The sequence below is a fragment of the Hylobates moloch genome, unplaced genomic scaffold (genome assembly GCF_009828535.3).
Source record: "Hylobates moloch isolate HMO894 unplaced genomic scaffold, HMol_V3 SCAFFOLD_3, whole genome shotgun sequence".
Lineage (NCBI taxonomy): Eukaryota > Metazoa > Chordata > Mammalia > Primates > Hylobatidae > Hylobates > Hylobates moloch.
In genome coordinates, this window is record NW_026652278.1 from 148,034,258 (window position 1) to 148,057,444 (window position 23,187).

At 35.6% G+C, this 23,187-nt stretch overlaps 1 protein-coding gene across 11 annotated transcripts in view; it reads left to right on the forward strand.

Annotated features, from left to right (window-relative positions):
- The window catches only part of RAPGEF2 (Rap guanine nucleotide exchange factor 2), a 257,309-nt gene that overhangs the window by 212,466 nt on the left and 21,656 nt on the right, over positions 1-23,187 (forward strand). For all 11 annotated transcript variants that reach the window (XM_032148637.2, XM_032148647.2, XM_032148641.2 and 8 more), the window contains 9 exons: positions 1,132-1,309; positions 7,867-8,003; positions 8,978-9,136; positions 15,225-15,377; positions 15,673-15,837; positions 16,774-16,881; positions 16,971-17,174; positions 17,273-17,381; positions 17,789-18,035. In XM_032148637.2, the coding sequence (XP_032004528.1) occupies positions 1,132-1,309; positions 7,867-8,003; positions 8,978-9,136; positions 15,225-15,377; positions 15,673-15,837; positions 16,774-16,881; positions 16,971-17,174; positions 17,273-17,381; positions 17,789-18,035 (1,460 nt within the window). The remainder of the gene's footprint in view (positions 1-1,131; positions 1,310-7,866; positions 8,004-8,977; positions 9,137-15,224; positions 15,378-15,672; positions 15,838-16,773; positions 16,882-16,970; positions 17,175-17,272; positions 17,382-17,788; positions 18,036-23,187) is intronic.

A 23,187-nucleotide genomic window follows, 5' to 3' on the forward strand; every position in this document is an offset into this window, starting at 1 on the left:
AGCAGTACCTGACACATCGTAAGTATTTAGTGTTAGCTTATTATTATTATCAAAGTCAGTATTTTATATTTTTATCTTTCTTTTAAAAAGTATTTGTTTTTCCTTAAAAAAGGTATTTATTATTTTGAGAATCATGTGGGCTATGATTTAAAGTTGATGAACTTTGTAATACACGTTTTCTACAAAATTAATAATTGTATAAGATGTTTTCAAGATTTTAATATTTCATTTAGAAAAACACTTGTGTTCAAGATTGATGTAGTTAATATTTAATTGAATTCATTTTTACTATGCTTAACTGATAATTGAAGTCTAGGTATATAATGTCAAATAAGATCTGTATGATATATACATACATATTGCTGAGATGATAGTCACAAAAGGCTACATGTTGACCTAGAAAGGATAACTGTTCCAGGATTGAGCTAGTTCAACAAAAGAGACCATCTTGAAATGTGTGACTCCAGTGACTTAGAAAATTTGCATGTATCTTAATAACTTGAAGTTTAGTGATGTGATTACCTGTGTTGATGAATGGGAAGAAAGGGTATGTTGCCTTTACGCATATGGTCTCCTATAATGTTTCTCGATTTGTAGTTTAACAGTGGTCATTGGGATAATCCAACTAATTGTTAATGTTTCATTTGCATATTAAGTTACCTTTGATTTGTGGCTCATTTTTCCATAAGGACTGTCTAATTGGGGTGAAATGGTCCAGGCTTCTTGGCATTAATAAATTCACACCTATTCTGCAAAAGGAATTGCTCAGAATTAATTGTCACCCTTAAGCTGTTAGCCTAAGCCATTCTCTTTGAAGAATGGAGTGAAAACAAATACTATCTTTTTCTTCTTTATTCTACTATGTTTCAAATGCCATATGACAGCTGGGATAAGAAATCAAAATTACTGAGATAAAGTCGTTATTCCTGACCAAAAATTTAATAGGAGGTGGAATCACTCATATTTTGTTAAAGTAATTGTTATGTGTAGTTTCTGGTGCATACATAGTTGTTGGATGGAAAAATAAATATAACAAAAGCATTATTTTGAATGAGGCTTGCTCTTGTTTCTTTGGGCCCCAAAGATTTATTTACTTAATATAGTTTTTAATTTTTGTGTGTGTGTCTTAAGGCCACAGAAAGCGAGGCTGGTGATATGGACCTGAGTGGGTTGCCAGAAACAGCAGTGGATTCCGAGGACGACGATGATGAAGAAGACATTGAGAGAGCGTCAGATCCTCTGATGAGTAGGGACATTGTGAGAGACTGCCTAGAGAAGGACCCAATTGACCGGACAGATGATGACATTGGTAAGCTTGAACAGGAAAATGAATCCACGAGCAATTAAAAAGATTTAGTGGCAAAATTGTCTGATGAAATAAGAGCCCAAGACTAGTAGGCTTTAAAAAATCATTAATTTATTAATTTCCTTTGTATAAACAGTAGTATTTGTTGGACAAAAATTGGAAAAAAATCAGGTTTACTCAGTCTTACCTTCAGGAGTCTACAAATAATAATGTGAATGAAACTTCTTAGTAAACCCTTTCCACATAAACCCTTTCTTAAGCTTAGTTTATGACGAAAAAAAAGTTAAAATGAGCCTTTCAAGCAGTATTACTTCTATTAATTTTCTCGTGAGCCCTATTTTTATTAAGCTCATGTTTTCTGTATGTAAACATAAAGGCAGTTGGTAAAATTGTCACAATGATTTGCTTCTACTGTGGTTTCGTATGAAGACGCAAGTGGGTGGAAGGAGACAGCAAAATGTCAGGTTAGTGGCATACAGGCTGTGTGATGGTTGAGACTTTTTTCTTTCTTTCTTTTGCTGTTTTTGTTCTTTTTTTTTTTTTAATTTTTATTTTATGTTCAGGAGTACAAGTGCAGGTCTGTTACTTAGGAAAACCTGTGTCATGGGGGTTTGTTGTACAGATTATTTCATCACGCAGGTTTTAAGCCTAGTACCCATTGGTAATTTTTCCTGAGCTTCCTCCTCCTCCCACCCTCTAACCTTCCGAAAGGCCCCAGTGTGTGTTGTTTCCCTCTGTGTATTCATGTGTTCTCATCATTTAGCTCCCACTTACAGGTAAAAACATGTAGTATTTGGTTTTCTGTTCCTCTGTTAGTTTGCTAAGGATAATGGCCACCAACTCCATCCATGTCCCTGCAAAGGACATGATCTTGTTCTTTTCATGGCTGTATTGTATTCCATGGTGTATATTTACCACATTTTCTTTATCCAGTCTATCATTGATGGGAATTTAGGTTGATTCCATGTCTTTGCTATTGTGAATTGTGCTGCAATGACTTTAAGTGTACCCAGAGATTAAAAATTTAAGTAGCTTTATATCCACCTTTCCATCATAGCAAGAGTTGGTTGTGTACTAATTGTTTTGGTTTTGAGTATGCCTCCCAGACTCTGGCTTGTTTCTTAGAACACTGGAAATGAGAGTAACTTCCGTTGAGAGTCATCCTTCCACGAGAGTTCCAGGGTCCATAGCCACCCTTGCCTGAGCCTCGCTTATCTGTTGTACCACTCCCCCAACTCTTGGGCCAGTACATATTTGAAGAGCAATTAAATGAACTGAATCTGTTGGAATTAGATATATGATGGTGTGGAGTGGCTTGTTGCATGAGTTTGAGTGACACAAACATGTATGAGGAAAAACTTTCACCATTTCAGCTATATACATATTCTAGGAAATTAAAGGCAAAAAACCCCCACAAAACGTTAGATTAGACATTCAAAATTTAATTGAAATAATTTATGGGAATTGCTAACTCTTTATAGATGAATTTTGTATGGTAATTATTATTTATTCATTCAGCTAATGTAGGTGAGCACCTTCTATGTACCAAGCAGTTTTCTAGGTCCTGGCAACTTACTCAGTGCTGAACAAGGGCAAATGTCCTTGTTCTGTTGCAGTCTATTAGAGGAGACATGTGATCAGCAAGTGAACAAGTAAACCCATTGCAGGCAGTGAGTGCAGTGAAGAAGAGTAAAGTAGAGGCTGGGCTGATGGAAGCAGGGGAGTGGCCTGAGTGGAATGGTTCTGTTTCACCCCCTGAAGACTTAGGTTTGTACTTTTCCTGTTTCTGATACCACATGTTGATCTGATTTACAATTTCTAAAAATGGGTTTCACTCTCCAATTCCCTGTTCACTTTCTTGGGTCCGATACCACATGTTCAGCTGATTTCCAGTGTCCAAAATTGCATTTCACGTTCTCGTTCTTGCCCTTGCCAATTTCTTTCTTTTTAATCTCCTGTAGTTTTAAAGAAGTACATTGGAAGTGTGTTCAGTTTACCATTTCAATTCAGAATCTTTGCTCATAGGTGCTTTAAAAAAAAAAAAAAAAAAAGTAGATGAAACATTGCCTATGAATAGATTGATTTGGAAGTTACCATTTATAAACTAATATATCTTTTTTGAATCTGTTCATTTTAAAATAGTTGTGGAAGAAAATGCTGATTATTAAAATACATGTCTGTCATTCGTGGAAATTTAAGACTTTCAGTTGATAGCTGAGAAGCCCTCTTTCCCAGAATCTCTAGAAAGCAGCAGCCATGGTGATTCCTACAAATAAATAAAAAGCCATCTTTAAAAAAAAAGTGCTTGTCAATATAATTCCTACAGGGAGTAGCATTTATTTGAATACCAGTTTACTTGCAAGCAGTGACAATTATCATGCTTGTAGCTATCAAATATACATTTATTTAAAGCAATAAATCACTAACATTAAACAAGTCCTAAAGGGTGTTGTTTGTTCTATGTAAGACCTTGAAAGATTTTGTATTCTATTTCCCTGAAAATAAAATATGTGTGAGAACTGTTTAGCTCTTGTTAAATGCAACTCATCCTCCAGGATTTAGTTAAAATAGACACCGTTTATATAAAATACAAACATCTGTATGATTGATGTTTTCTCTAGATGCCTCTTTTCCTACCCAACTTCCTCTTCCCCTGCAAAAAAGGGAGAGATTATGTCCACGTGCATGCACGTGAGGGTATGCATGAGTGTTTAAGGTGAATCAAATGAAATTGCTAATATTTGAACATTTTTTTGCGAGCTGCAGGAAGAAAAAATTCCCTTTGTGTTCTGATAGATTTCTTGAGTATAGTTTTGTTTCAGTGCTTTGAAGGAAGGGACTTTATCATAATAATTTTTACCCTGGAACTCATAATTTTGTAGGTACTCCATTATTGAATAGTTTAAAAAAATTTTTTTTTGTTTTGAGAGTTTGACACAGTAAAGTAGAAGACTACTTTGATCTCTTTTAACAAACCCCGGGTTTTTTTAAAAAAATTAATAAAACGTTTCCTATATAAAATTATATCAAGCAAACCAGGATAAGCTAATTTTCTGAATTGGCTTTGGCTTCTGGTATCTATAAGTTAATTATTTGTGTTTTTTTTTAGTGATACATTGTAAATAAAATGTTTTTAAAGCTTAATATTTTCCCATAAACATTAGATAGGTCATAATAGTGTATCATTCTAATAGGTAAGTGTATAATTCTATAGATTGTTCTAAGAAATACAAAAGAAAATTGTGCTGTTTCTCCCATCTATGGCTTCTTTTCCTTTGTCCTGAAGATTTTCCTAGTATCCATCCCAGGCTCTGAATTCTTGGCTATCCTAAGCCCTTTTAAGTCTGTATGATACCTGTGGCATTGTCAGAGTTTTGAGCCCCCTGTAGCAGGAGTCTCCACCCCTGGGCCACAGACTGGTACTGCTCCCTGACCTGTTAGGAACTAGGCCACACAGCAGGAGGTGAGCGAAAGGTGAGGGAGCATTACCACCTGAGCTCCACCTCGTGTCAGATCAGTGGCGGCATTAGTTTCATAAGAGTGCAAACCCTACTGTGAACTGCATATGCAAGGGTTCTAAGTTGTGCACTCCTTATGAGACTCTAATGCTTGATGATCTGAGGCAGAACAGTTTCATCCCAAAACTATCCCCCTGCACCCACCGAGAGTGGAAAAATTGTCTTTCACGAAACCTGCCCCTGGTGCCAAAAAGGTTGGAGACTGCTGCCATATATATATATATATGATTGGTTATAAAATAGTTCTTTATTTTTATAAATTGTTCCAATCATCTAGTATAATATAGCATAGAAATTATCTAAAAACCAGTGATACCATGATTGAATCCTTGAAATCTTAAAATGAAATCTTAGATGCCATCTGGTTTAGCATTTATGTATTTCTGGTTTTTCAGCTGAGCCTGGATAATTATGTACATCTACTATTTGATCTTTCTGTCTCCTTTATTCTTACAATATATGATACACAGATATCTTCTATCCTGTGGTTTTTTTTTTAATGCTAGCCACTACTTATATATCACAAATTAAACTCATGACCCACTAATAGATTAAGAGTCTGCCAAAAAGCAAGCAATATGTCTACACAAAGCACTTTAAAATTATTACAACAAATACTTGTGAAGGTACTTTGTATTTTCTTCCCACTTTTTATTCTCTGATCATGTATGTGGTAATTATTTGACTTCTATTATTATCTAAACAGATACTAAATTCAAAACATTTCTGACAATTTCTGGCCCACATTTTTCTTAAACCCACGAATCTTTGCTTGTCCAAAGAAATTTAACAACTACAAGGGGTGGAAAAAAGTAAAATGCACAGTCTATAGGTAATAGTGTCATAGTTTATGGTAAGGGGTGAGGGATGATGGTTAAAGAAAACAGAGGCTGGAAACTGCAGAATTAACTGGGATGTGCATCAGAGGACCATGACTTGTTCATTTGCCTTTATAATTCAAATCAAAAGGTCAATGCATTGGCAAAACAATGATTCCTGCCTCCCATGTATGATAGATATGGGTCATCTCTTGCAATGGTATTCAGAATTGCTTTACTGCTTCTCCAGGAATAAATACATTTTATGGTACAGCACAGACACTCCTACTCATTCCAGAAATAAAAGTTTCATGAAACAGAACGTATTCTTTCTATAACTGATGTGCTTTGATAGTTTAACTTATTTTTAAAAAAATACTGGTAGCAAAAGTAAAGTGATTTCCTGACACATAATCTGAGTCAGGTTGCGCAACACTGTCCTATTGGACAGAATCTTTGGGTACACCTATCATTATCATTTTCCTTATTGCCAGAGCCCCCCTGTGTAATGAAAAGTCTTATATACGAGGGATGACATAGAGTCCAATCAGAACATGCCATTGCCCAACTGGGCCAGAGAAAACCACTCAGTCTGTCCTTCCAGAAATGTTGTATCTGGGAAAATATATTCACAGAATATATCTTTCTGTTGTGCTTTGTTTTAGCAGTTAATAAACTGTATCCAAGAACATAAAATTTGTCACTAAATCTTAACAGATAAAAGGAATGTACATAGGGAATGTTTGATTATGTACAAGAAACATCTAGTATAATTTTTATTTAGCCAAAAGTTTGAATGATGTCATGACTATTATAATAATGACAATAATAGCAGTTCTCATTTATTGAGTATTTACTCTGTGCCACGGACTTTTATCATCTTTATTGCATTTTATCCTCACAGCTATCCAGTAAAGCAGATACTGTATTTTTCTTTTTAAGTGAGAAAACTATGACTTAGGGAAATTAATCAACTTGCCCAAAGTAATACAACTAGTAAGCATTTAAACGTCTGATGTACACCCTGTGCTCTTTACCACTCCCTTTAAAGTCTAGCATGACCTTTGGAAGCAGATGGTCTTGAATCATGTCACTGCCACCTTTTTTTTTTTTTTTTTTTAAGAGACAGAGTCTCACTCTTTCACCCATTATGGAGTGTATTGTCACAATCACAGAGTTCATTATAACCTCAAACTCTTGGGCTCAAGCAATCCTCCCACCTCAGCCTCCTGAGTAGCTGGGACTGTAGGCACGCACCACCACACATGGCTAATTTTTAAAATATTTTGTAGAGATAGGGTCTTGCCACATTGCTCAGGCTGATCTTAAACTCCTGGCCTCAAGCAATCCTCCTGCCTCGGCCTTCCAAAATGTTAGGATTACAGGCACGAGCCACCGCGCCTGGTCTTGCCATCTCTTAATTATATGATGCTGATGCTGAGCCTTGGTTTCCTCCCTATGAAATGAAAAAGAAAACTCACTTCACAGAGCCATGGTGAGGAGTAAGGAAGGAATTTAGTGTGTAATTAGTAAAGCCACTGAATGATAAGAAAACACAGGACTTTTAAAAATAGAAAACCCAGTACTTGAAGAGACTGTGACATCAACAGCTAGAACCCTACCAAGGTGTAAGCTGTTTCTCCACAGCATTCCCATAGGAAGGAAGAGCGATGAAACTTCCTTTTTTGCCAACTTGTGGGCTGAAAAATGGTATATCAGTTTTCATTTTCATTTATCATATCATGTGGTTAATTTTTAAATCTTTTTTATGGATTTGATCCATGGAAAATATTCCTTAGAATGTTTGAATTAAATATAGTTATTTCTGCTGACTATTTTAGGCATTCACCTGCCCAAAAGGCACAGGAATGAACCAACTGACTTGTTGGAGAATTCTCAGAGCTACCTTTCATTTTCACTCTCGTAATAATAAGCCTTATATCTCATTTACAATAGAAATTTTCCATTTGAAGTTTAGTAATGTCTTTAGTGGTATTAGAACTGGAATTACAATGTAAACTGTTGCCTCTAATTCAACAAGTAAGAGTCATCATTTCCACAGTGACAGAATTCTTTGTGTACCTGCAAGAAATTCAGCTGGTGCTAAAGATACTTGAGATGTATTTTTCAATAAGCAAAATTGTAGGGCATTTAAAAAGAAAGGACCCTAAAGCATTCTTTTTGAACACTTGTTTTTAATAAAAGTTGTACTTTTGCTTTTCAGAACAACTCTTGGAATTTATGCACCAGTTGCCTGCTTTTGCCAATATGACAATGTCAGTGAGGCGAGAACTCTGTGCTGTGATGGTGTTCGCAGTGGTGGAAAGAGCGGGGACCATAGTGTTAAATGATGGTGAAGAGGTGAGTAACTATTTCTACCACTTAAAAAGTTTCTTCTTAAAGATATCTCAATACAGCAGTTGAACAAAACCCCAATTCTTACTTTTTCCTTTTTAGTACCCAATGACAGTAAGTTTGAATAAATCAAGAATTATGGTACACGTGTTATGTCACTGTATTAGTCCATTTTCACACTGCTGATAAAGAAATACCTGAGACTGGGAAGAAAAGAGGTTTAATTGGACTTATAGTTCCACGTAGCTGGGGAGGCCTCAGAATCATGGCAGGAGGTGAAAGGCACTTCTTACATGGCAGTGTCAAGAGGAAAAATGAGGAAGACACAAAAGCAGAAACCCCTGATAAAACCATCAGATCTCGTGAGACTTACTCACTACCACGAGAACAGTTTAGGGGAAACCACCCTCATAATTCAAATTATCTGCCACCGGGTCCTTCCCACAACACATGGGAATTATGGGAGTATAACTCAAGATGAGATTTGGGTGGGGACACAGAGCCAAACCATATGAGTCACTATATTCCAGATCCATTATATTTCCCATTATTTACAGAATTTCATATGCAAATAGAAAGTTTTTGATACATTAACTTTTCAGTTTTTGCATCTTAAATATTCATAAATTTAATGCCTTTTGTCAGACAAAATGATATTCTCATTGAGGCAATGATGATCATTTTGTCTACATGAGCTTTGGGGGGACAGAGAAATTTTTTTCCTTGTGTCATTTTAGAGAAGAATATCCAAAGTCAAAAGGGCATTATGATATGCATTCTGTGCTAGGCATATGGAAATATGTAGATATGTGGCTGTGTTTTATTCCTTATTCTGTGAACTTGTTAAACAGTAAACTTCAGTTACTTGTTTTATCTCCAAAATGGAGATAATGCTAATTCATTTTAGGGCCCATACTAGCACTTACAGCTGTATGATCATGATGTTACTTTCTGCTTTGTCTTTATTTTTTTTGGATTAGCTGGACTCCTGGTCAGTGATTCTCAATGGATCTGTGGAGGTGACTTATCCAGATGGAAAAGCAGAAATACTGTGTATGGGAAATAGTTTTGGTGTTTCTCCTACCATGGACAAAGAATACATGAAAGGAGTGATGAGAACAAAGGTGGATGACTGCCAGGTATAAAATATAACTTTAAAAATATATATTTTATTCTTAATAAAGAACACTTACATGCCATTGTGATGAGATTTTTCTCCCTATATAAATATCTTACAAATAAATTTTTTTTTTTTTTTTTTGAGATAGAGTCTCATTCTGTCTCCCAGGCTGGAGTGGAGTGGCGCGATCTCAGCTAACTGCAACCTCCACCTCCTGGGTTCAAGCAATTCTCCTGCCTCAGCCTCCCGAGCAGCTGGAACTACAGGCATGCACCACCACGCCCACCTCATTTTTGTATTTGTAGTAGAGATGGGGTTTCACCATATTGGCCAGGCTGGTCTCGAACTCCTGACCTCGTGATCCACCTGCCTCAGCCTCCCAAAGTGCTGGGATTACAGGTGTGAGCCACCGCGCCTGGACTTTTTGTATTTTTAGTAGAGACGGGGTCTTGCTGTGTTGGCCAGGCTGGTCTCAAACTCCTGACCTCAAGTGATCCCCCCACACCTCAGCTTCCCAAAGTGCTGGGATTACAAGCATGAGCCACCATGCCTGGCAACAATACAATTTTAATGTGGAACTATTACTTTTAGTCTTATAACACCCCAGAAAAATAAAAATTAATCTCCATTTTACTTGAACTACACAGAACTATCTGTTCAATTAAAAAAAAAAGTGGTGTGTAACTATGGTATTTTTAAATTGCCATCAGTAATTAATAATCTCATCAAAATATGGAAGTAAAATGCACGTTATGAAGTAAATACATTAATAAAAGTGATATGGTATAGTTATGCAGTGTTTTTATTTAAATACATGTAAGAAATTGATTTTAGAAGAGTCAGGGAAATTAATCATAGTGTGAATCAGTAGAATGACTTGCTAGTTAAATAATAGCCAATACAAAATACTTGATAGCAAAAGAGAAATAGTATCAGTATTGATATTTTATTAATATTCATTATTTAAAAGCATTTCATAATTGACTGGAGAAAATACTAAGGCCAAATGTGAAACTAGATTGATTTAACTGGCAACCACTATATTACAGAGAAATACATTTAAGATGCTTTTGATATTGTTAGGTGTTTATAATTGATGACGTGTTCTGAAAGAATTTGTCTCTGAAACAAAATTAAATGTAAACAACCAAATGATGTGACTTAGACTAATTAAGTATCATTTGTATTTATTAGTCTGCAGTTTGAAAAACATCTGAATATAGTTTATTTTAAAATAACATAATTGAATTTTTATAGTGTCCGGTCAGTGTAAAATGGTATCACTCATTTAAATATTCATTTTAAGCATTTTACTTACTAAAAAGAAAAATGACCATGACTACACATAAAATTATCTTATCTATAGAATCTAAATAATTCCACCAGCTAATTCCATCCATGAGCACCATAGAGGAAAAAAAAATAAGGCTATGAATTCAGTATTTTAAATATGTAATGCCAGAAACACATTCTAAATATATTTACTTCCCAATTATTTTGTATAATAGAGGGAAAAAATGGTATAAGAGAGGAAAACAAAATGGTTAATTCTCAGTTAATGTGGTATAATAGAGGAAAACAAATGGTAAATATTGAAGTCTTTATTTAGCGGGAATGGGCATTTAAAGGGAATTATATATGCTGTTTCAGCTCTGTAATTGTACTCTTAAAAAAAAAAACACAAAAAACTAAACTGAGTCAAAACAAGCTAGCAAATTGTTAAAGGCTTTTCCTGTCTCCTATTTTCTCAGTTCTTCCCTGAACCCTTCTACATAGTGGAATTATAATAGTGTTTGAGTTAGAGTATGTGTCCTTAATGAGCAAGTAAAAGTTTGTTTTTTTGTTTTGTTTTGTTTTATTTTTGAGAATTCAGCCATTGCATTAATACCCCTTAATTAGCCAAACCCTTTTGTTAGAAATTTTGTAATTAATGAGACTAAAATGATACGTGGCATAGAAATGTTTCAGGATAATTGATTGAAATGTTATATGACTGAATATTACAGAGTGCTTAAGTCATGTCAAATGCACCAGGTAACATTATTTATCTGGGAGTTCTGGAAAAGGAAGAGGAAGTAGGGGTTATGTTAGGGAAGAGAATCTAATTTATTTACAAAGTGAGGGATTAGTGGGAAACCCAGATAGTCAACAGGGAAGAGTCCAATTCAAAAGAAAACTCTGATTAAGATATATAGACTCCTATAGCTCCTAGTATGAAGTTAATTATGAAGAGGGTCAAGGGTGAGGTACCTGCTAAAGAAAGTCCCTGTCTTCCTTTCTGCTACACTCCACACCACTGTAAAAGGAATATGTTAAATCAGGGATTTCGTTCTTGTACTTCCATTGACTCATCTGCTCAGGCCTAGCATTTTATCCCTAAGGAATTCCTTAAACAGGGATGGAGAATGAATTTTGGCATTTTAATGTAAGTACTTGCTTGCGATACCATTTTAAGGTATTTCTGTTAAAATGTCATCTATCTGTCAGAAAATACAAATGTTAGCTCATCTCCTTGTTGGGAGAAGTAAAGGAAACAGTGAGAACCATATTTTTATTCGTGTATAAAATAGCCTCCATGAGTTTCTATCATTTTACTGACCATATTGTAGGGAAACAAGTTATTGAGTGAAATGAACAAAAATGATGCTATCTTTACCAAGAAAAAAACAACTTTGCATAGGCTTTGCAAAGTTATATTTCAGGGATTTCCAAAATGAATATTGGTTTCTGTAGTAAGATGGTCGAGCTCATGTTAAGCCTAAGAACACAATGATGAATGGATTAAATTTAAGATTTATTTGTTTGGATCCCATGATATGGTCAAGCTCTTGTTTTGCTCTGGTTCCCTTCTTTATTTTCTCTTCCAGTTCTCCCACTTCAGTGTCTATTCTTACTCCCTGTCTGGTGTGAAAGGACAAAGTTCAGAGCTTGATATACACACCCTATGGTACCAGGCAGTTGGTAATGGTTTTCCATTACCCACATATACCTCTTTCTTTTCTTTTTCCCTTCTCCTGTTTCCCTTTCTTCATTTCCTCTTTTACCCTCTTACTCCCTTTATTCTTTTCCCTTATTTTGTTCTCCAGTGCCTGTGTCTTAGGCCTGCCAGTGACACCCAGGCATTGCTTAGCCCTGCCCTCCACCCTTCAAGTGGGGAATGAACACTTGGATACCTATGTGAACAACTAGGTATGAATTTCCCTCACAGACTGCAAAGTGCCAGTTTAAATAGATCTAACCTGTTAAAGCAAATCTATGTTAGACTCACCTCTTCCTGGAATCATAGGCGCTAATAGCGCTTAGAATGTAAGAAACAGTTTTGGATGAGAATACAGTTTGCTGTGGATAAACTGAAAATTGATTACACTATATGTGGATTGAAGTTTAATTTTATTTCGTTCATCATCTGTAATGTTTTACTTAAATACAAATTATAGTGTCATGCCCAAAGGAAAATAATCCTATGATATAAACTGCCATTGACTTTTATAAGTGAATTCTTACTTGAATTTTTATTTCATACCAGGGTACTGAGATCATATAGTACTTTCATGGGCTTACAGCAATCTGAAACCCATGAGATTTACAGAAACCTAAAACCTCAGTAAAGCAATTCAGAGATTTTCTGAACAGGTGCGGTGGCTCATGCCTGTAATCCCAGCACTTTGGGAGGCCGAGGCGGGCGGATCATGAGGTCAGGAGTTCGAGACCAGCCTGGTGAAATCCCGTCTGCATTAAAAATACAAAAACATTATCTGGGCGTGGTGGTGTGCGCCTGTAGTCCCAGCTACTCAGGAGGCTGAGGCAGGAGAATCACTTGAACCCAGGAGCCGGAGGTTGCAGTGAGCCGAGATCACGCCATTGCACTCCAGCCTGGGCGATAGAGTGGGATTCTCTCAAAAAAAAAAAAAACTCAAAGATTTTCAACTGACTTAATTATATTAGTTAAAATTAAATGTTACCTGTAGATTTAATATTAGATCTATAAATTTGTTATAGCAAAAATAAGTTGCTTATTTTAAAAAGATAAATATTTTCAAGTAAAATGTATTTCTTTTTAGGTACCAGTTCTATATGACCATATTAGAAATTCAGTTTGGGATTTTTTTTTTCCTTTTTGGGTGGTATTTCAGCTTGCTACAGAATAAATGCCAAAATGTCTGTCTAGACACTAAGAATTTCAAATCAAATGTATTCTAATTAAAAAAAAGTCTGTAGTCAAGATTAATTTTAGTACATTTCTCTTCATAAAGCTTTTTTTCCCTTATATCTAGTTATTCAGTTGAATTCAGGGATGTATTTCTTTTTTAGAAGATAAGTGAGAAAATGAGTATTTAATGCTGTTCTCTAAAACTGAGCACAAGAAAGAACACCTAGAATTATTTGGAAATAAAACCATTCTAAATCTCTTATATGTATTTGGGAATAATTTTGCTGCTGTGTACAAAGAAATAAAATATTTTTTAGATAAGAAACTAAGGATCATGTATTTTGAAACATTACACACCTGTGGAAAGTGTTAAGGAAATTGCTCAGAAATAATGTTAACAGTTTATTTATAAAATTAGTGTGATACTATGAGCAATATTTTAAAAAATACAATATCAGAGCTTTAAAGATATTTTTAATATAATTAAAGTATGCATAATTACTAATACAAAAAAAGCCTATATCTTTTGATTTTTAACTTTTTGCTTCAAAACGCTTAATAGAAAAACTAGTGAGATTAGCCAACTGTGGGAGAAACATGATATGGCAATATGCTGTTCCTCTTATGAACTGCTGCTTCTACTTAAATCTATTGATTATGGAGAAAGCATGAAAAATATAGAAAGATACTAAAATGAAAGTTGCTCGTAATTTGCATTGCTCAGAAATAATATTAACAGTTTATTTCCCTCCAAGATTTTGATGTGCATGTGTAATTTATTTTAAAATGGCCAGCATATAGTTATGAGACATAGTGCTGTTTACCCATCTGTACAATGGGGATAATAGCACCTTCCTCATGGTTTGATTAGGAGGATGAATTGAAAAAGTTCCACAAGGCTGCCATAGTGTGATGGTGATGGTGATGGTGGTGATGATGATGATGTTGTCGTTATGATTATCGTAATATTTAGTATAGTATCTTTTTTTAAAAATTAATATGAGCAATATAAAAAGAATAATGTATTATCAGAGCTCTAAATGCCCTATGAAATCATGATTTCAGGTGGTTGCATCATATTTTAGCTTATTTACAATATAATTTAACCACCTCCTTTTTCATCTTCTTCACATTAAGAAGAAAAAGAAATACCATGCTTCTTTGCATTTCCAAATGATCTCTTGTCTCCTCACTGACCTCTAGTTAATTTCTATAATAAGTGATTTCTATCATTCATTCTTAACTTTCTTTAAAACTTCTAAGAAATGTAATTTCTTAAGTGGTTTGCCCTAAGCTCTGAAATTTTTTATATTTGGGGTCAGGGAGAGTAATGACTTCATATGCAGATTTTTAACTTTTTCTTTAAGAGCAAGGATTACCCTTAATACCAGTTATAAGGATAACGTTTTGAGCTATAACACAGATGTGGTTTGTGTTTTGACCTTCTTTGAACAAGCTTTCTAAAATGGTGTTTCATCAATATAATTAGCAAATTAATATATCTACTTCATAGGTATCTTTGAGTGTCTGTATCTTTCATTAAAATCATTCTTATTCAAAAACTTTTGCTTTTTCAAATTCTTTTAATTCACTAAATGATAATTAAGTTTTTACATCTATTCTCCTACAATTCCACTCCCCCCACTGCAGTGTTTTTTAATTGTGAAAGAAGCATGAAAAAGCTATCTTCTAATTTTGTCTTTTGATTTTTAAAATTGTTAGGATTTTTAATGTAAAATACATATAAGTATTCTAAAAATGAAACTTTTCTTGACCAAGGAAGAAATACATTAAAAGTAGAGAAGTCTGATTAAGGTTCATTACAGCATTAATTTAGAAAGTATGGGAAAGACAGGAAAAAATGTCAGTTTTAAATAATTAAAACACTGAATTATTAGTACTGCTAGGTCTTTTGCAAGCACTTTATCATTAACATGTGACTTATGTTTTATTCCAGTTTGTCTGCATAGCCCAGCAAGATTACTGCCGTATTCTCAACCAAGTAGAAAAGAACATGCAAAAAGTTGAAGAGGAAGGAGAGATTGTTATGGTGAAAGAACACCGAGAACTTGATCGAACTGGAACAAGAAAGGGACACATTGTCATCAAGGTAGGACACAGGACCACTCCTCCTTCCCAAGGAAAGGAATTTTTTTGGTAGTATTGGTTGTGGCAATTTAGGGTTTTTTTCATTTTTAAGCCTATCTCTTAAAGGTTATCAGTTGTAAAAAATCTTTATGTATGAACTCCTGATGAATAGCAGTTTCATTAATTGTTAACTGTGTTACTACCCAATTCATTTTATGTTGAATGTTTGAAATCCCAGTACCATATAATGTCGTGTGTGTGTGTATACATACATATACATATACATATATAGTAATTAAACCTTTTCTTTGTTACAGGGTACCTCAGAAAGGTTAACAATGCATTTGGTGGAAGAGCATTCAGTAGTAGATCCAACATTCATAGAAGACTTTCTGTTGACCTATAGGACTTTTCTTTCTAGCCCAATGGAAGTGGGCAAAAAGTTATTGGAGTGGTTTAATGACCCGAGCCTCAGGGATAAGGTTGGAAATATATTCTATTTTGGTTTTTAAATATGAAATGTAAACCTAAAGATACTTTAATGTATATATTTGTCACAGCAATTATGTCCAGATTAATGTAATGAAATAGGAGAATGTACTTCTTAAGCAAAAACAAAACAAAACAAAAAACAAAAAGGTGATACAAAATATTAATTCAGCCTTAGAAATATGAACAAAATATTAGTTCAGCCTTCTTTAAACACAGAGGCCAATAAATTGGCCACCAAATGTTTAAACATTTTTTAAGTTCTGTTGGGAGTGTGGTAAAACATAATAAAACATCTGGATTCCATAGGAATCTACACTTTCTAGTTTCGTAGTAAGTGTACACCAGATAAAAGTTACAATTTTTAAATTGGCACCAGAGCAGCATTTCATGACAGTCATCAGTCTCTGTAGGCCCCAGGATTATAATTCTAAGGAGACCATCTAGAGCTCTTGAGAGCTCTAAGGCCAGATTGGATGATAAACTACATTGTCTTATCTCCTTCCTTTTATATTCTGCACCCTTACAGAGCTTTCTAGGCTTAATAGCATTGATTCTCTTTGTCCAGTCTGTTCTTCTACCTTGACTTTCTAGTTTCTGTCTTTTGTATTAGCTGATTTTTGTTTTATTACACCTTTGCTTTTATTTTGATCTGTTTCAAATGCATTTTGAAAGTTAGACAAGTTTTAAGTTAAATACCCTCACAGACTCAGAACCTTTCCTGGCAAAGCAACCTGAAGTCTATATTCAAAGTAAAAATACTCATTTTCAGAAGGGCATCCTCTTTGAAGATTTTATTATTGTTAATTTATTTTCCTGTTTATTATTATTAGGTAAATTGTTTGAAAGTTGGATATCTTTTCTGGAATGACTTTAATCACATTTTTGGCACTAAAAAGGAAACTTATTGAAAATAATTGACTTTTCAGGTTACACGGGTAGTATTATTGTGGGTAAATAATCACTTCAATGACTTTGAAGGAGATCCTGCAATGACTCGATTTTTAGAAGAATTTGAAAACAATCTGGAAAGAGAGGTAATATTTGTGTTTTTTTAAGATCAGCTTAAAGTTCATTTTATTCAGTCTGTTTTTGAGTTGACACTACTGTTTCTGAACTCTTACAGAAAATGGGTGGACACCTAAGGCTGTTGAATATCGCATGTGCTGCTAAAGCAAAAAGAAGATTGATGACGTTAACAAAACCATCCCGAGAAGCTCCTTTGCCTTTTATCTTACTTGGAGGCTCTGAGAAGGGATTTGGAATCTTTGTTGACAGTGTAGATTCAGGTAGCAAAGCAACTGAAGCAGGCTTGAAACGGGGGGATCAGGTATGCTATTTCTAAACTCAGATTTAAGGGTAAATTTTGGTGTCTGGTTTTTCTTTTTTTTCAGTCAATTTTGATACATTTTATAATTTCATTTTTAGATATTAGAAGTAAATGGCCAAAACTTTGAAAACATTCAGCTGTCAAAAGCCATGGAAATTCTTAGAAATAACACACATTTATCTATCACTGTGAAAACGAATTTATTTGGTAAGTATTTTGCATACTTTTCATTTTTCTCCTTTTGGCCTTTTTAGTGTTTCAAACATCATAAGAAAGCATATATGGTAAAAGCATAGATTAGATCTAAATAAAAAGCTACTGACTTAAGCATAAAAAATAATTTGTCTTTATTGATAACTGAAATCTTTTATTGATAAATACTAAAATAGCCATAAAGAGTATACTACTCTTTTTAAACTTGTTTTGATAGAGCAACATACCAAGCAGATTTGGCGTGATTCGTTTATTGTGTGGTATTGTTTTTCTGCAGGTTTGCAGTTTTGATAACTGAAGTCTGTACTTCTCATATATTTCCAAGTTCCACAATTGCTTTAGAATTGTTCAGATATCTTATAATTGCCATTATATGGTGTTTCTGTTTTCATTTATTTTAGTATTTAAAGAACTTCTAACAAGATTGTCAGAAGAGAAAAGAAATGGTGCGCCCCACCTTCCTAAAATTGGTGACATCAAAAAGGCCAGTCGCTACTCCATTCCAGATCTTGCTGTAGATGTAGAACAGGTGATAGGACTTGAAAAAGTGAACAAAAAAAGTAAAGCCAACACTGTTGGAGGAAGGAACAAGCTGAAAAAGATACTCGACAAGACTCGGATCAGTATCTTGCCACAGAAACCATACAAGTAAGCATCTGCATACGTTTTCTGTGCATTTTTTTATTTTGTTAAAATGATATGCAAAGGTAGTGATGTAATTAACGTTTGCATGAGTCCGAAAACTGTTCTAGGTTTTTGTGACTGAGCTATTTTGGAAGCAGTATTAAACAATCAAATTTGTTTTAATCTCATTTTTGCCACTTATTTGGCTACTCCCAATCTTCTTTAAAGATAGTTTAGCATTTCCTCATTTGAACTATTTTTTGGGGGTTTGGACTTTCTATTTTATTTTATTTTGTTTTGTTTTGTTGAGACGGAGTCTCGCTGTGTCACCCAGGCTGGAGTGCAGTGGCGCGATCTCGGCTCAATGCTAGCTCTGCCTCCTGGGTTCACGCCATTCTCCTGCCTCAGCCTCTCTGAGTAGCTGGGACTACAGGCACCCGCCACCACGTCCGGCTAATTTTTTGTATTTTTAGTAGAGACGGGGTTTCACCGTGGTCTCGATCTCCTGACCTCGTGATCCGCCCGCCTCGGCCTCCCAAAGTGCTGGGATTACAAGCATGAGCCACTGCACCCGGCCTTTTATTTTTTAATATTTATTTATTTTGAGAAAGAGTCTCACTCTTATTGCCCAGGCTGGAGTGCAGTGGCACAATCTCGGCTCACTGCAACCTCTGCCGCCCAGGTTCAAGTGATTCTCCTGCTTCAGTCTCCCGAGTAGCTGGGATTACAGGTGCCTGCCACCGCGCCTGGCTAATTTTTGTATTTTTAGTAGAGACAGGGTTTCACCATCTTGGCCAGGCTGGTCTTGAACTCATGACCTCGTTAGCCACCCACCTTGGCCTCCCAAAGTGCTGGGATTACAGGTGTGAGCCACTGCACCCAGCCGCAGGTTTGGACTTTCTCAAAGTGTGTGTTTGCCTCCTGTCTCCTCCATGATGATTTAGAGTTGCTTTTTCTACTGTATTTTGTTTCTGGGTATCTTCTTTACCAACAGCATCTGCTCCTTACCAGTCAAATCATTGCTTTATCCAGTTGCCACTATTCATCCCTATCATTCTCTATTTTTCCCTCTCTCTTCTATTTTCAGTTATTTAATTACTGTCAAGGCATCAACAACCAAGCACAGAACTCCTTTCATTTTTCCCAGTCAACTTAGTAGTCAGAATGTCAGGTGTATTCTTGAATTTCTTCTTGGTTATTTATTTATGCCAGGAGCTCAGCGAGGCTAGACAAAATTGCAGGTATTTCTGATGCTTTTTAAGCTTGCTTGTTTGCCTGCTTATTTCTTCATTTTAGTTCCTTCTTGAGTCTAGGGATGTTTTAAAAACTTGATTACTGTCAGCCATTTCTCACTGTGCCACATTTAGTTATATCCCCAAACTACAATGTTAGATAATAACTTTAAAACATATAATTTCTTTCTTTGATAATTTAATGGGTCTAAAGACATGCAGTAGATATGCAGGACTATCAAACACTTCTTTTTCTTTTTTAAAAAAATTCCGTTTCGGGTCTTTTTTAAGAAAACTCCATTTCAGATAAAATTTTCATCCACAGAATAGAGAAATGTGATTTAAAATATACTATTGATTGGTTGAGTTGTCCCAATTAAACTATAGAGTAATGACTGGTGGTTTTGTATCAGCTGAAGAAGTCTTCTATAGCAGAGTCCTAAGGATAAGCAGTGAGTAGTATTTATAGGCTCAAGAGGATATTTATATTGAGTAAGTTTCTACGAGACAATGGATTAAGGCACCTGGCATTTACAGAAAATAAGAATCAATTTTTAAAATAACCCTCGTTGATGAAAAGCTTATTTTTAAATGGATGAAAAAATAAATTACCTAAATGCAGATTTTTTTTTTTTTTGAGACGGAGTCTCGCTCTGTCTCCCAGGCTGGAGTGCAGTGGCGCGATCTCGGCTCACTGCAAGCTCCACCTCCCGGGTTCACGCCATTCTCCTGCCTCAGCCTCTCCGAGTAGCTGGGACTACAGGCGCCCGCCACCACGCCTGGCTAATTTTTTGTATTTTTAGTAGAGACGGGGTTTCACCGTGGTCTCGATCTCCTGACCTCGTGATCCGCCCGCCTCGCTGACCTCGTGATCCGCCCGCCTCGGCCTCCCAAAGTGCTGGGATTACAAGCGTGAGCCACCGCGCCCGGCCCAGATTTTTTTAATTAATTAATTTTTTTGAGACAGAGTCTGGCTCTGTCAACCAGGCTGGAGTACAGTTGCTGTGATCTGCTCACTGCAACCTCCACCTCCTGAGCTCAAGCAGTTCTCATTCCTTAGCCTCCTGAGTAGCTGGGATTACAGGTGTTCAGCACCATGCTCGGCTAATTTTTTTAATTTTTGGTAGAGACAAGATTTTGCTGTTTGGCCAGGCTGGTCTCGAGCTCCTGTCCTCAAATGATCCACCCACCTGGGCTTCTCAAAGTGCTGGGATTACAGGCATGAGCCACCACACCCAGTCCTAAATGCAGAATTATTAACAGCACAATAACAAAAAAAGATCTTAGAGTCATATTTGACCATGAGTTAAATAAGAACCTTTAAAAAAAGTTGGTATGACCCTGGCAAGTATAAATAGAAATGTGACATGTGAGAACTGGGATGTAATCCATCAGCAATACTGAATGTTGGAAAGGAACACAATATGAGAATACTATGTATAATTTTGTTCTATGTGTATTTAGAAATACTCAAAAGCTAGACAAGGGAAAAGAAAAAGAATGATTAGATGTGTTGATTTTAAAACACTGAGGAAACATCTTAAATAATATGTATTTAGGAAAATATATGGCTCATTTAAAGATTTATCATGAAAATTATTTGAAATCATATGTGTAATGCAATTGAAAAGAAAAAATAATTAAAGGAAGTTTCACAAAGCTGTAGGATCTGTCATATTGGTAACAGACTTGATTTATACTATACTAGCTATTAAATTTTTCTATAAATTACCATTTGTGTATGAAGATTTTTTTTTTTACAAAGCTACTAAACTAGCAATTAGAGAAGTCTAGGTAGAGTATACTGTTGAGTTTTTTCCTCAAACGTTATCAGCCTTAGAGGAGCTAAGATGCTAGATAATGGTAAATTGGCAAGGTAGGCACAATCGGGTGATGTGCATAGAGAGGAAGGAGAAGATGGGGCATGAGCTCCCAGAATTCAGATCTGGTTGCCAAGTAAGTAGAAAAAGACTAATGAACCCAGAGACAAGAAGGAGTAAGTCAGCACACTATAAAGCCAGCGAAGATCGAAAGACAATTTCAGTAACAAGAAAAGTGTTGGAGAGGTAGAATCATAAGAGGATGTGCCCAGAAAGGGACATTTCTGAATTAGGTCTTGGATATAAAATAGTTTCAATCCAAGAGTGGCCGCGTGTCTGGATGACAGAGATGTAGGTAAGTAATGAAGAAACTGAGAGTAGAAAGGCAGTTCATCATGTAAGGTGTTAAAGTGTTGCAGAGAAATGGTTCTTAAAGGTTGAGTGTGCGGTGGCTCACGCTTGTAATCCCAGCACTTTGGGAGGCTGAGGCGGGCGGATCACGAGGTCAGGAGATCAAGACCACGGTGAAACCCCGTCTCTACTAAAAATACAAAAAATTAGCCGGGAGTGGTGGCGGGTGCCTGTAGTCCCAGCTACTCGGGAGGCTGAGGCAGGAGAATGGCGTGAACCCTGGAGGCGGAGCTTGCAGTGAGCCGAGATTGCACCACTGCTCTCCAGCCTGGGCAACAGAGCGAGACTCCGTCTCAAAAAAAAAAAAGGTTGAGTGTGCCTGCAAGATGCTAATATTTGTAGCCTTTTGTGCCGGAGTGGCCCAGTCAGCTATGCTTTGTCCTGAGCCCATAATAATGATCTCGTGTCGTGTATTACATAGCAGGTTTTTGGCAGAGACTGCTTTATATGGTTGAAAAATAAAATTCCACTAACGTAAAAGTTTTCATCTTTTACAGAATATTAATACTTTTAGTCTTTATGCCTGTTATATGATTAAATAGAAATTTAATTTTGTACCAGACTGACCTATGAATTTGAAATAATTCACACTGAAGTTGTCTTTATTTTTTTTTTAGTTTTTATTTCAATCGCTTTTGGGGTACAAGTGGTTTTTTGTTACATAGGTGAATTATATAGTGGTGGTGAATTCTGAGATTTTAGTGCACCCATCACCCAAGTAGTAGACATTGTACCTAATGTGTAGCTTTGTTTAATCCCTGGCCCCCACCTCACCCTTCCCCTTCTGAGTCTCCAAAGTCCATTGTATCACTCAGTATGTCTTTGCCTACTCACAGCTTAGCTCCCACTTGTAATTGGGAACATAGGGATTTTGGTTTTCCACCATTATTTCACTTAGAATAATGACCAACAGCTCCATCCAAGTTGCTGCAAAAGACATTATTTTGTTCCTTTTTATGGCTGAGTAATATTCCATGGTGTTGCCATAAACGCATTTTCTTTATCCACTCATTCGTCGATGTGCACTTAGGTTGCTTCCATGTTTTTACAGTTGTGAATTGTGCTGCTCTAAACAAAACGTGTGCAAGTGTCTTTTTCATATAATGTGAAATTGTCTCTAGTTTTAATTTTTGTCTTTAAAAAATGTTTTTGCCCTTATTTACCTCTATGATTTCCATTTTCAAAAAAATAAGTAAAGGGAAGAAATGTTGCTATTTTTTAGCACAGTCATTAAAAATAGTAGTTATTATGATCAAGCCCTAATGTGTGAAAAGACTAATAAATGCTAAATTTCTTCATTTTATTTATGGCACCTTAGTTTATATTCCAACCTTAATATAATTTTCCTCTTATTTCAAGGTGTTTATAGAAACTAGTCTGAGCTATTATAACCATTTTCTTGTGACCCCAGTTATTTCTGTGTGTGTGTTTGCTTATTGCTTTATTTGAGGTTTTGTTTTGGAAACAATTGACCCTTCAAGTCTAGAAATAGTTTTTACATATTATTAAATCATGTTTCAAGAGTTCACAGTAACAGGCTTTTTATAAATGGAAAAGAGTTTGTCACTGTCGATAATAACCAGTATTTCTCTGGATACTTAAATGTGTAGCTAGAAATTTTGATCAGAGAATTAAAAGTGAGTCATTGGATTTCTGTTGGCTTTTCTTTGATGCTAGGAAATGTCACCATGCACCACTGTTTTTTTATGCTCT